Source organism: Botrytis fragariae, assembly GCF_013461495.1.
Source record: "Botrytis fragariae strain BVB16 chromosome Unknown tig00000001, whole genome shotgun sequence".
In the NCBI taxonomy this organism is placed as follows: domain Eukaryota; kingdom Fungi; phylum Ascomycota; class Leotiomycetes; order Helotiales; family Sclerotiniaceae; genus Botrytis; species Botrytis fragariae.
Genome location: NW_023500987.1, coordinates 1,242,638 through 1,254,938, shown reverse-complemented (window position 1 = coordinate 1,254,938; position 12,301 = coordinate 1,242,638). Strand labels below are relative to the sequence as shown.

The following is a 12,301-nucleotide window of genomic DNA, read 5'->3' as shown; positions in this document are numbered from 1 at the left end:
GTCCGGTTCGTCCAGTTCCAAAAGCCAAAGCTAATCCCCACAATCAACCGTAATCTTAAATTTGAACGTGAAAGACAAGGATACGGCGAGGATCCAATGTGTGGCTAGTAAGGATTATCATGAGACAAATCTCGTTTTATAGGCGCTTCGGAAGACAAGCGAAATTTAAGTGGACCCCTCTGCAAAAACTGGTACCTGAATTAACCCGAATTGGCGGTTAATTCTTGGTTAATTCATGGTTAAAAACTTCCAATAGAATTTCAGCCTTAGAAGTTTAAATGGTACCTGACTAGAGGACCTGACTAGAGTACGTGGAGTGAAGAAAGAAAATTCAATTAAAAGCATTTTCATGGTGCATATTGACGTGATTGATCCGACTCACGACTCAACGAACATGTACCGTACCTACCTAGTCTCCCGGTCCAATCTGGATACGATACTGTACTCGGCTCAACGGCGACAAGACGACAACACAACAATACATTGCATAGAATCGATAAAAGGACCGTAAAAGAACACGTGAAGATGATTCATTGGACGGTTCACAGTTCACGTTCTTCATATTCCGCACATCAGGAAGAATTATCCATAGAAGGAAAAAGAAAATCTCATGACTCTTGATTACTAGGTAGGTAGGTAGGCAGGTCGTCGGTACCCTTTCTATCATCTTCCTGCGTACTCCTGCGTACTCCTGCGTACAATTGTTAGATCTACTACCCAGTGCTACCCATCTCACTTCTGCGCCACGTGTGTAAGCCAAAAATGCTCCTTCCCGTCGGTCTCTTACATCAAATTCAAATGATTCCTTTACACCGCAGCAAGAGGAAATTTCCGATATGCAAATAATAACATTTCCCTCCTATTCCTACATGCCCCCAACCAATATTATTCATCAGTTGCTACCTTTGAACCTTCATCTCAGCCTCTTCCACAATCTATATTTATGAGATGAGACGAGATGAGATAAGATGCCATCAATTTGGAGCGGTTAAATGTTACCATACTCAAGGTACCAACTCTCCCCGAATGCACTGCTGCAGCCTTGAAGATCCTTTCGAATTTATCCAAAAGATTCCGTATTGGTTGAAGAGCGGTCGAGTGGAGATTTCAAAGCAACCTTGGAAGTGGGAATACCCTCACCAATTACTCAAAAATCCTCTTCCTGAATTTGTTGACCACCAAAATCCATCACGCGAAACAAAAGGAATATGTTTTATGCTCACTAATCAATCCATTTTGGAGAAATTATTCTTGTTGAGGATCAAACAGATGCTCTTTTCACGACTCTCACAATCAAGCTTGAGAATGGCGAATCACGTTATTTTTCCTGTCCTTCAAATCCATGCTGCGCCATGTATTTTCTTCATCTCTTCACACGCTCGAAACAATCCTTTTTGCGCATCTCTCAAACTTTACATTCGTGGTTCCCAACTCCACCACCCAATCCTTTCATATCATCTCTTCCTTCTTCAGATCAAACAATATTGTCGTAATGAGGGGTCGTCCAACTTGAGACCATGTTGCACAAAGCGTGTGGGTTGCTCAAACAGATGATGTATCGGAAGTTTTCGCGCTTATTTATCAAATCATCTTAAGTTGAGATGGATTTACGAGGCTGTTTGCTTTTTCTTTCATCCGTTGCACTCATTTCCTCTGTAGCATCACTTGCTTCTCTTTTGAAATTCCTGGCATGAATATTAATATGGAAATTCGGCATTCGACCTCACCATGTGTCATCATGCCTTCAATTGCATTCATCCATGGAGTCATTGAAGATAAAATCCCCTCAATAGGTGGGATGAACCCTCGATGTCTCATACTGTTTGATCTACAAATCGGACGGAAACAATCTGTTTTCGTTTCCTCAATCTGGGGTTGTGTTCCCGAAAATATGTCAAATATCACGTGATGCGTTTTACATTAATGGAGATGACGACGAGCATTGCAAATGTTTACTCGAGCTTTTACTAGTTGAATATGGGGTACGAAGCAGCATAAGATCTCATCTTGGACATTGTATCTACTGAAATGTACAATCGTCATGTTTTTCATGCAGAAAGTAAAGCTTAACCAATCGAATTTGCCAGTCATCTTTGTGCTAAATCATAATTCCTGACAAGGGATTGTTCAGTTTTCGATCCTGTCTCTGTTGCTGACATGGAACAAGGAAATACTTCTACAAAAATACAATGGCATTGTACTGCGCTTGTACTTGCGACTGTTCACCGAGAGTACAACAATTTCACATCTGAACAGGATATTTTTGTTTGCATAAAAACTGCAGAGTACCTCCAAGGGAGTTCCATTAATTCGGTTTCAATTCACACAACAACAACAACAGCATCCACTCATTCAAACAACGGTAGTATTAAACTTATTCGGTTATCAAAACTTACATAGCAAACCTACAACTTGTCAAGATGAGTAACAGAATTCAGAAATCCAGTCAAAAAGCCAGCGGCTTGACTTGTATTTGCGCTTCATGCGGAAAGCATCTACGAGACCAGCACTCTCTGAATCTTCATAGAAGGGCTAAACATTCAAGCCAATTCTATTCATGTCCAAAGTGTGATGAGAAATTCTCTGTGAGAACTGATCTCAACAAACACAACGAGCAGATGCATGGAGAGATCGAAAACAAGTGTGAAGAGTGTGATCGCACATACGCCAGTGTGCAGAGTTACAAGTGCCATGTCAGGAATTTCCATGGAAACTTTCCATGTTCTTATCCTGGTTGTAAACAAAAGCTAGGTACTCTGAAAAGCCTGAACATCCACCTTGATCGATTACACGTTCGCAACTTCCCATGTAAAATTTGCGAAAAATCTTTCGTGACAAATGCTACTCTTGTTGTGCACATGGATACCGTTCACGCAGATTACAGCTGTGTTTGCCCTGTTGAAGGCTGTGATGCCAAATACGCCCATCCCAATTATTTGAGAGCTCATAGTGTACGCGTCCATGAGACCAAATCTCATCCAGAGACTGTTTGCAAGGTATGTGGGCGTGACTTCAAAGGCTATAAGTGGCGTCTAAAGACACACATGGAAACGGTTCACTGGATAGATTCATTCAAAGAAAAGTATGGAAAGCCACAGAAAGATGGAGAAGATGAAGATGCCCCTGAAAGTCAACTTGCCCCCATGAAACTTACCATAAAAGGCGCCGCCCAAACTCATACAAGACGTTGACAATCCCGCTCGCAATTTCGGTAAAAACACAATGGTAACATCTTCCATTTTTCATTTGTTGTGGGATGTCCTGGGATTTTTCATTTCTATCCATTCCAGAAACTCCAAAAACAACACAAAACAAAACAACTCTCCTAAAAAAGGGAAACTCCCCAACAATCAATTTGTTTTTCTTTTTAATATTTCCCCTTTTATTTCTCAAGTGCTGCTATTCAATGTTCAAGTGAACTTTGATGATATAAAATCGAGTATAAATTTCAAGTACTCTCTACTTCGTACCTAAGTTTTCCTTGTCATTTTCCCAGCTCCCCCCTGACTCGCTTCATCTTCTCATAAATCTCGTCTATTCCATTATGTTAAGACTGCTGTACGATGCAACACACTTGATACTTGCAGCCAAATCCGATGCGGCTGTAGCCAGTCGTATGTACGGCAACGCGCAGCTCTCATGTAAATTTGTGCACCGTGGATTGGAAGAACATGTCGAGCTTAGCTTCCCTTTTGGTTCGATGGTTAGGAATAGCGGTTACCATGAATCGACATTGAGGATTTCTCATTGATTAAAAAGACATAACATTCGATAGATAGGTCTCACATCAAAATAGCAATAGGCCCGGTTCCCCATCTTGTATTTTGGCTGCACCTAACAGTAGATATGTACGTAAGTGCTATTGTATGTAGGTACTACTGAGGTGTTGGGAGCAAATGGCTTAGAGAACTTGAGGAATGGGATGATGTGAGTAAGTGACAAGAGTGAGGGGTGTGTGAATGATGCGGAACGGAATATATATCATTTGAAGTCTGGATTTATTGTGGTTTGGTTTTTAACAGTCTCATTATTTGATCCGTGTATTATATTTCGTAACTGTACCTCATGAATTGTTTGGTTGTAACCGTGTATGTACACCAAGTGGATCTCTGGGTCTCTTGACCAGAGGTGTATTGCTACTATATGATCTCAGAAGAAGAGTGAAGATTTCTCATTTTTTCTTTCTTTGTTAAAGGGTCAGTTTTACTAGATTAAATGGTACTATTCGATTGATTATAATACGATTGTCAACTCAAAGTCACAATCCTAGTAAAGGTGTTTTTTTTCAGTCTGCTAAAAATGTAGAGCTGATATTTATATCACAAAGATCTCCTTGCTGATTACAGGGAATTGCGAAGATCATATCCCCCTTCTGCAAACGATTACAATACTGGACTTTCTTCCACTGCCTCTTGCGCTCTCTTTGTCTTGTCCGGTCTTATCCATATGATCTTACGTGAATCATGAGCCCAAGACCTTGGATCCTTCGGATCTCCCTTTCCCAAAAGTATACATCCCATCGCAATCGTCAGGGACATTGCTTTATGCGGAAAGGCCGCGGGCCAATTCGCAGGCTGTGTAAGCGCATCTGGAAGTCCCTTCTGTTGAACACCAAACCATTGGCCCCAGGGAACATTCACTGCCCTCCACGGATGATTTACCCCGTTGAAATCCGTCGGCCGTATGGACGCAGCCATGGGTAATGATTCTCGTGTATTTTCAAACGTCGGACGTATGTATTTGAAATCCGAGTGTCGAAAATTCGGCATGTTGAGCATCATTGGCTCGTACATCTGCCACAGTGGCAGCAGACTCGCGTCGGGATATTGTCTGTATTTTTCGGGCACGGTGCCGATGGAGAGCCGGATGAATTTGTGCGGACGGCCGAACTCGCCGCGAATGGTCGGCGCAAAGTGCCGTGGGGATTGGTCGGTGCCGAAGCCGGGGATGTTCACGGCTTGCCCTGCCGGGCGACAGGTGAATATGACGAGGAAGATGCCGTACATGTCGGCGGTGACCTGCTGGATGTCGTCGTGCCGGATGGCGCAGTAGGGAATCCCGAGACGCTCTTTGATGTTGAGGTTGTTGTGGCCTTTGCGCTTGTCGTTTAGGTTCCGGTAGAGAGTGTGTCGGGGATGCTTGGGGGTGGCGAGTACTTGGTCAAACATCATGCGGTGTTGGGCTTTTACTTGTGGCCAGAGTTCCCAGTTACCGTACATGGCCCAGGCCACTAGAGTTGTGTTAGCATTTTCGCTTATTTTCCTCTATTTTTTAAGAGAGAGTGAGAGAGAGAAAAGTCAAGTAAACTGTATAATTACCCGCTCTCCAATATGAATTCGACACCAGCCAAATCAAATTATGCGGACCCTGATACTGTTCATCGGCCGGATAGCTTCGCACGATATTGAAAATCGTATCTTCGATCAGTGGAAACCCCTCAATCCCAATCTCAGTAAAGGGGTTTAATCTTACGCCCCTCACCGTCGGGGTAAAGAGTTGATAATCTTCTATGGTTTCCTGGAGTCGCTGATCGGGAACTTCTTCGAGATCCCGCATGCGAATCACGGGCAGCGGAGGAACTTTCTGTCCGTAGAAGACGGAGAGCCATTCGAGTACGTCGAAGGGGGTGGGTGCGCTTTCATTTTCGCGGCCGGCTTGCAGGGGGATGTAGTCGCTTATGTCGGCGCTGGTGATGGGGCGCTGGTGGTCTCCTCGGCTGTCGAATGTGTGGTGCACGTCGTATTTTTTGGACATTTTGGAAGGGTTTGCGGATGGATGGGGAAAGGCGAGGTTTGGATGGGGATTAATCATTTTGATTGCTTGTCATTGAATCCTTGAAGTATGGTTGGTTTCTTGGGATAAAGCGGTCTTTGTTGCTTGGGTGATGTTGCTCGAGCATTGCGTCTTGAATAAAGAGGAGTCCAAGTCCGGAGTTGATGACTTTGGGACAAAGAATACGGACAGTGAGAGCTGCTGGGGTGATGTTGTTTCGGGTTTATGTTATTTGTCGAAAAGGTAGAGGGGGAGCGGCTTGTATGTGACTAGCTTAGTATACGGGATCGTAGAGAACTGATGCTGTGAAATATTGTGGCAAAGGCGGATTTAAAAAGGATTTCCAGGATCGTGATTCGGTTCATTTTTGAATCTCAATAAATATCAGTTGTTCGAAATCAAGTAGACTAAACTTAATGATGAGATCGATACTTCATCCCCGCAACCTGACAAGTGTATAGGAAAGATCAGACACAGAGAATGTGTAGAATCATAATATGCCTGAAACTACCATGTCAGTACGAAGTACTGTAAGTAGTAGTGAAAGGGTTCATAGGTTTTGATACTTCGTCGGATTTATCACTTGTGGACAGCTTCCAAATTTCACGTGTCAGATAACCGGATTACTATACCCCTTCATCTAGTGACTCAAGACAAACGTAAATAAATACAATATTGAATACTATACAAAACAAATTTTCTACTCGAAAACCCCAATTATACTCCATAAAACCCACATATACTAACTCCAGCATCTCTTTGCCAAAGCATATCCATCAATCAACACTGTTTCAATAGAAATTTCTCCATATACTCCGTATTCCTAACATCCAAGATATTTCTCCTTACCACCTAGGCGGTCTTTTTTTTGCTTTTACCGTCTTGGAAGAAGACTTCTTATCAGGATTTCCAGGAGTCTTTGGCGGCTTCACTGTCGGCGACTTTTTGGGTGTCTGTTTTGCTGCTTCGTAAAGATCACTTTCATCGTCATCATCACTGTCATCATCATCGTAATCAAGACCGAAACCGGTGAATTTTCTTTTCTTTTTCGTTCCTCCCGGTGTGTGTTGATTTTCCGGAATCAAGTTCTCGGCTTCGTCAAGATAATTGTCTTCATCGTCGCTATTAAGATCGTGGACTATCCTTTTTGGAATCTTCTTGCTTTTGAGATTGTTTGGGTCTTCCTTTGTGACCTTTCCGGGCTCGGGCTTCTTCCCCTTTGCCAACACTCTCGCGAGATCTGCTGCTAATTGTTCGTTTGTAGGTAATTTGACCTTCTTTGGAGTTTTTGTTTTTGCTGCGTCGGCGATCCTTTTTTCTTCTGCTTTCCTTTCATCTTCCTTTTCCTTAGCTTCTGCTTCCACCCACCACTTGATCTCTGCAGGATCATTTAGCTCCTTTGCCAGCCTTCTTTCTCTTCTGAGTCCGGTTTTGACCAACTCAATATCTAGAGCTCCTTCTGCGGTATTGATTCCAAGAACTCGAGTCATATCCATCAATGACGGAAGTGGAATGACTGGCAGCGCAATGGGTGGAGGCACAATATTTCTGCCTCCACCGATAAGTCGTAACTTCGCTCTTCCAGGCCTGGGGCTAACCATCACGCCATCGGGAAAAGGAAACTGAATCTCCTTGTCCTTGGGAATCAAACTTTCATAATGATTCCGATTGATGAGGTGGAAAAACGTGTGCGTCGCGTTGTATTGGCCAAAGAGATCGATCGTAGCGGGTGCCTCGTATAGTACTACAAAGAGGTTGTAGATATCGGCTGTGACATTGAAGAGCTCGCTTGATTGCCAGGCCTGGTGGAATTATGGTTAGTAACTTCATTATCATATTGGTCAGTATGGACGAGCATTAACTTACATGTGGAGTGTTCAATCGCTCCCACATATTCATTTCGTCATCAGCGTTTCCAATAGAATTTAAATGCCAGTAAAAGTCATATCGCGGATGTGCAGGATGCGTGAGCACGTAACGAAAAAACCACAAGTGACAGTACTTTGTATAGTGCCAATATAGAGTTGTTCCATACAAAGCCATTGAGACTGAAATTGTTAGCATGAGATTCTATCGACACTCGATAACAAGATTATATCATAAACTCACCTGAACCGAAAAAACAATCTCCACTGGCGGGTATTCTACTCGGATAAAAGATGACACCTTCCATAAATGATATTTCGATTTGCAAATTCTTGTTTATAGGAATTCGATCGGGCATTGATCTGACGATTGGGGGCTCGTACATGTCATCCGGAATACTGTCTCTCACTGCCATATTTGCATCCTGGCGTGGATTATGTTTCCATTTAAACTCCCAGTCTCCAGGGCCCGACCATTTTTTGCGTCTTGCTTCAGTACTTGGATCTATTGGCCTGGGCGTGCGAACAGCTTGCGGAGATAGAGGCATGATTTCCGGTCTAGGTGCTGGAGGAGGAACTAATTTTGCCATTTCTGCCTCTTTTTGGGCTCTGCGTGTCTCCTTCCTTTGCCTCTTCCTTGCTTCTTCAACCTCAAACTGTTCAAGACCGTGTTTCTTCACAGGAAGCTCGGGAAATACAGGGGGTCGCTGAGGAAGGAGTGGCCATGCGCTCTTTATATGTTCTCGCGGGATCCATTGTAGGGGCTCGGTTGTACGAATCGTTATGTAACGTGGTAAATTACTTTGCTTCATGGTGTGGGGAGTATATGGAGCCCATTTGAGAGGTTCGGTCCGCTCGGGTCTTTGGTATAGGGGCCTGGCGACGTTAATGTTGGGATCACGTCTAAGGACGCGCGCGAGTTCTTCTTCGTTCATCTTGTTGCAATTGAGAGGTGTATATACGAGACCAAACTTCTGTATTCCGAAAAGATTACCACTTCTTTTTAGATGCGTTGGAATTTTTCGAATCCGCCATCAATGTTTTGGTGGCCGTGTATATTAAATATTATACTAGGTTCTCCTAAGGTGTGATAAAGAACTGTTCTTTCCTTGCCCAAAATCCATTTGACGTTTTGGGACGCTGAATGAAAGGCAATCCAGGAGAGATAAAGGCATCCTTACCGGAATAAGGTGAGGGCACAAAGAAATAATATCCTCTTGTTATAGGGCCTTTGTATAGTGAACTGGTTGGAAAAGCTTTCCTGAGGATTGAAGTATTGAAAATGCTGGAAGATATCAAATTGCGATGCTGATTTTCATCCTAGATCCGAAAAGGGGTATTCGTGATTTGCCGACATCACTTATTGAGTGTATAACTCTGACGCTCATGAGCAAAAATGATATTTGACACTTAGAAGCTTGAGAATCTCGACATTTAGAGTCATCTTCGATACAATAGAAAACAAATATGTTCATCTGTCGTTGATATAGTTAAACACCTAAATCTATGTCATAGTCCTCAAAGCAAAACAGATGTAGCGTAAAATCGACTCTAATCCATCTTATATTGATGGTTCATACAAACTCCGACTTGGAGGAAGCTTTTTCTAAATGAATGCTTTGCTTGTAGGAGATATATTCATTCCAAATCAGAAGTGACTCCTCTCCTTTTCATCCTTCCCAATACCCAGTGTTTCTTGAGCCACAGTATTCGAAAGCGATTCAACGACTCTCTTTTTGAATTCTAGACGACTACCGAGATGATTGAATGTCAACCCTTGCATATCATCTTGACATGAAATGAGGCCCGGTGCTTTGAATACATAAACACTTGAGAACTCTCCCCAGGCAAGTCCATCATTTATTTTAGACAGTGTTCACGAAGTAGCTCATAGCGGTAAATTTGCTGAATACATACCACGCAGCTCATCATCCACATGAACTACCATCACACCTTTATTCTACATTGTACTAAAATACACAAGTGAAGAGTTATGATTCCATAACTCAAACTTCAAACCCATTTCCATATATCCACAAATATTATACTTCCTCAGCCAATCCCCAGCCATTCCAGTGAACGACTCCACATGAAAACAATTCCCAGCCCCACAATTTCCCCCAAATTAAGAATACAACAGAAGTTCTTTGAATAGAGAATGCAAAAAATCTTAAAAGAGATAGAAAAGATAGAAAAGGAATAAAGCACCAGCCTCCAAAAAGTCAAAAGATTTCGACGTCGGCATGATTCGAACATGCGCCCCCGAAAGGAATTGATTTCTAGTCAATCACGTTAACCACTCCGTCACGACGCCATTATTGTTGATGGTCGCTGCTTATATCTTTATATAATGAATTGTAATCTGTCTGAGCTACTACTGTCTATGGGAAAGAGAATATCGCGATTCTCATTGGCTGAGGCAAAAGTATGGCGTGTCTGTGTATGGGATATGAAATCGATTGATTAATATTGAAAAACAAGTACACATAGAACAGAGAAACAATTTATGGAATAGAATTAAAACATATTCGAACATACTCTAATTTGATGCGCTCAACTGATCATACACATCACAAATGTAAAAAATTAGGGAAAGCAATCCTGTATCTCGAGTTTCACTTTACGAAGTCAACATACAGTACGTCCTGTCAAATTGAAGAGAACGATACTGGCGGATAGCTATTCGAGAATACGATTGAGATATCAATATTATGATGCTTCTTTGATAATCCATGACTATTGTAAAGTGTGTGCATTCAGCTGTGTATGTTAGTCAGTATCTGCTTCAGTTCAAGCAGATCAATAACCGGATTGACGGACAGCATATAGATACAAATGACGAAAAAGAAGATTCCAATGGTAATACTATACATACGTTCACTCCGCTCCAATACCAGTCTACAGCATACGCCACGCAAATTACCAACTGTCTTGACAACATGTTGACAACAAGTCTATAGCATACCGACTACTACTTCCCAACGTGATCCAACCTGAAGGCTTTCAACGCCTGCTACAAGTATGTGGCAGATCGGAAAAACACAGAACGAACGTTATGAATGAGAGTCTCACGCACGATAGAAGTGACAGGGCCCAGGACACGCACGTATTGTCGGAAACGAGAGGTCCAGATGCATTAGCTACCCAGGTGAGAAATGAGACAGCCACAACCCCGGTATAAAGACGGCACCATCGCTTGCAAATATGAGGGCACTGTAGATATGTCGATATACGCGAGCACGTTCGCAGGAACATCTGCAAAAGGCATATATTTGATTTCGGTGCCGAAATCATGAATTTAGCGACATGGGATGTCACCGGGGCCGTCCCCATAAAAGGGATGTTGCGTCTCTTTTTTCGATATTGAGCAAATAAAGAAGGTGCTATAGGCGATAGTGGCAGGAGACCGTTGATATTGCGTTTGATTATAAATCAATTCAACTTCAATCGAATTGTCCATTTCGAACGCCACCTATATCATCGACGCCCACTGCACCGGCTAGGAATCCCCACACTAGTGATCAAGCCAAACTTACCCGAATCGATCAAATCTGATATCAGATCAATCATGATATCAAGATTGACAGAATGATAGGCTATCGAGAATCTGAATCTGAATCTGATAATCACATGATGAAAATTCGATTGATCGAAGCCTTCCCGGGGTCAATGCTTATTCGGTGATCTGATATTCTGTAATTTCTATTAGTGATTCTGTAACAGCTTTTTGACGTCCAATAAGAAAAGTGCCAATTGGCGCCAACAGTACACCCTCATTTTCGGTGGGGATGTATATCTTGCTGAAGAAAAGAAACATGAAGCTAACGCTGAACCGGAAGACCCTTGAGAGGCTACGCACGCAGCCAGATCAAGACATGGGAATTTCTAGAACATCACCGCCGTCCAGACTCTGGAACACGCACATACACCGAGGGATGTACTTGAGATAGGATTACTTCTCCAAAACACCCACTTTTCTACACAAAAAAGGGCCTCAGTGACGCACTCAACCCCTACGAGATTAAAGGAATTCAGAGCACGGCCAAGCAGGCAATAGGCTCCTTTGAAGAACAGCCATTCTTCTGGTGAGTGACGAGCTTGGGGCAGTTAATTACGATCTACAATTATGTGTATGATGAAGCGATGCCCAGTAATTGAGGGAGTTGGACTGGGTTTTAGAGTTCCTCTTCTCTAAGCTGAACAATCAATCTTACCTATACGGAGTAGAAAAATATTGTAAAAACGCCCATAAAATCCTTTGAAATATAGAATCTGAGGGGGTTCATTGGATACAACTTTGACTTCAATTAATTATGGTTTGTATCGGAAACACTAGGGGAAACCGCATCGGAGCAGTGGCTCAGGAAGACTAGAAGGGCCCACCTGCTAACGGAACGATTCATCGATATTGATGATCTGTTTTGACGAAATTTATTGAGTTCAAAGTCCTACGAAAGAGAAAAACTCTGCCAAAATGCTACTCAAAATAAGTTTAGCCGTCCTGTGGGCCGATACGCTCGGTGTGCATTGCGTTGGCAGGTACTTTCTAACTAGGCCCTTCTAAGTACTTTGAAGATGTTGAGTTCTAAAGACTAGGGGCCTGGAAGAAAGGTTTGTTGATCCGGTCAATAAGCGAGGGTTTGAGTCGTATATATCGTGAGCGG

At 42.7% G+C, this 12,301-nt stretch overlaps 2 protein-coding genes across 2 annotated transcripts; both read right to left on the bottom strand.

Annotated features, from left to right (window-relative positions):
* Positions 1–4,382: 4,382 nt before the first annotated feature.
* Positions 4,383–5,754, bottom strand: Bfra_000381 (uncharacterized protein; the record flags this gene model as incomplete). The annotated part of the gene is made up of 2 exons (XM_037330827.1): positions 4,383–5,230; positions 5,319–5,754. The coding sequence occupies 2 exons, from the start codon at positions 5,752–5,754 to the stop codon at positions 4,383–4,385; spliced, it is 1,284 nt and encodes a 427-aa protein (XP_037197160.1).
* Positions 5,755–6,617: 863 nt separating this feature from the next.
* Bfra_000380 (uncharacterized protein) lies at positions 6,618–8,572 on the bottom strand (the record flags this gene model as incomplete). Its single annotated transcript, XM_037330826.1, has 3 exons — positions 6,618–7,574; positions 7,639–7,820; positions 7,882–8,572. The coding sequence occupies 3 exons, from the start codon at positions 8,570–8,572 to the stop codon at positions 6,618–6,620; spliced, it is 1,830 nt and encodes a 609-aa protein (XP_037197159.1).
* Positions 8,573–12,301: the final 3,729 nt, after the last annotated feature.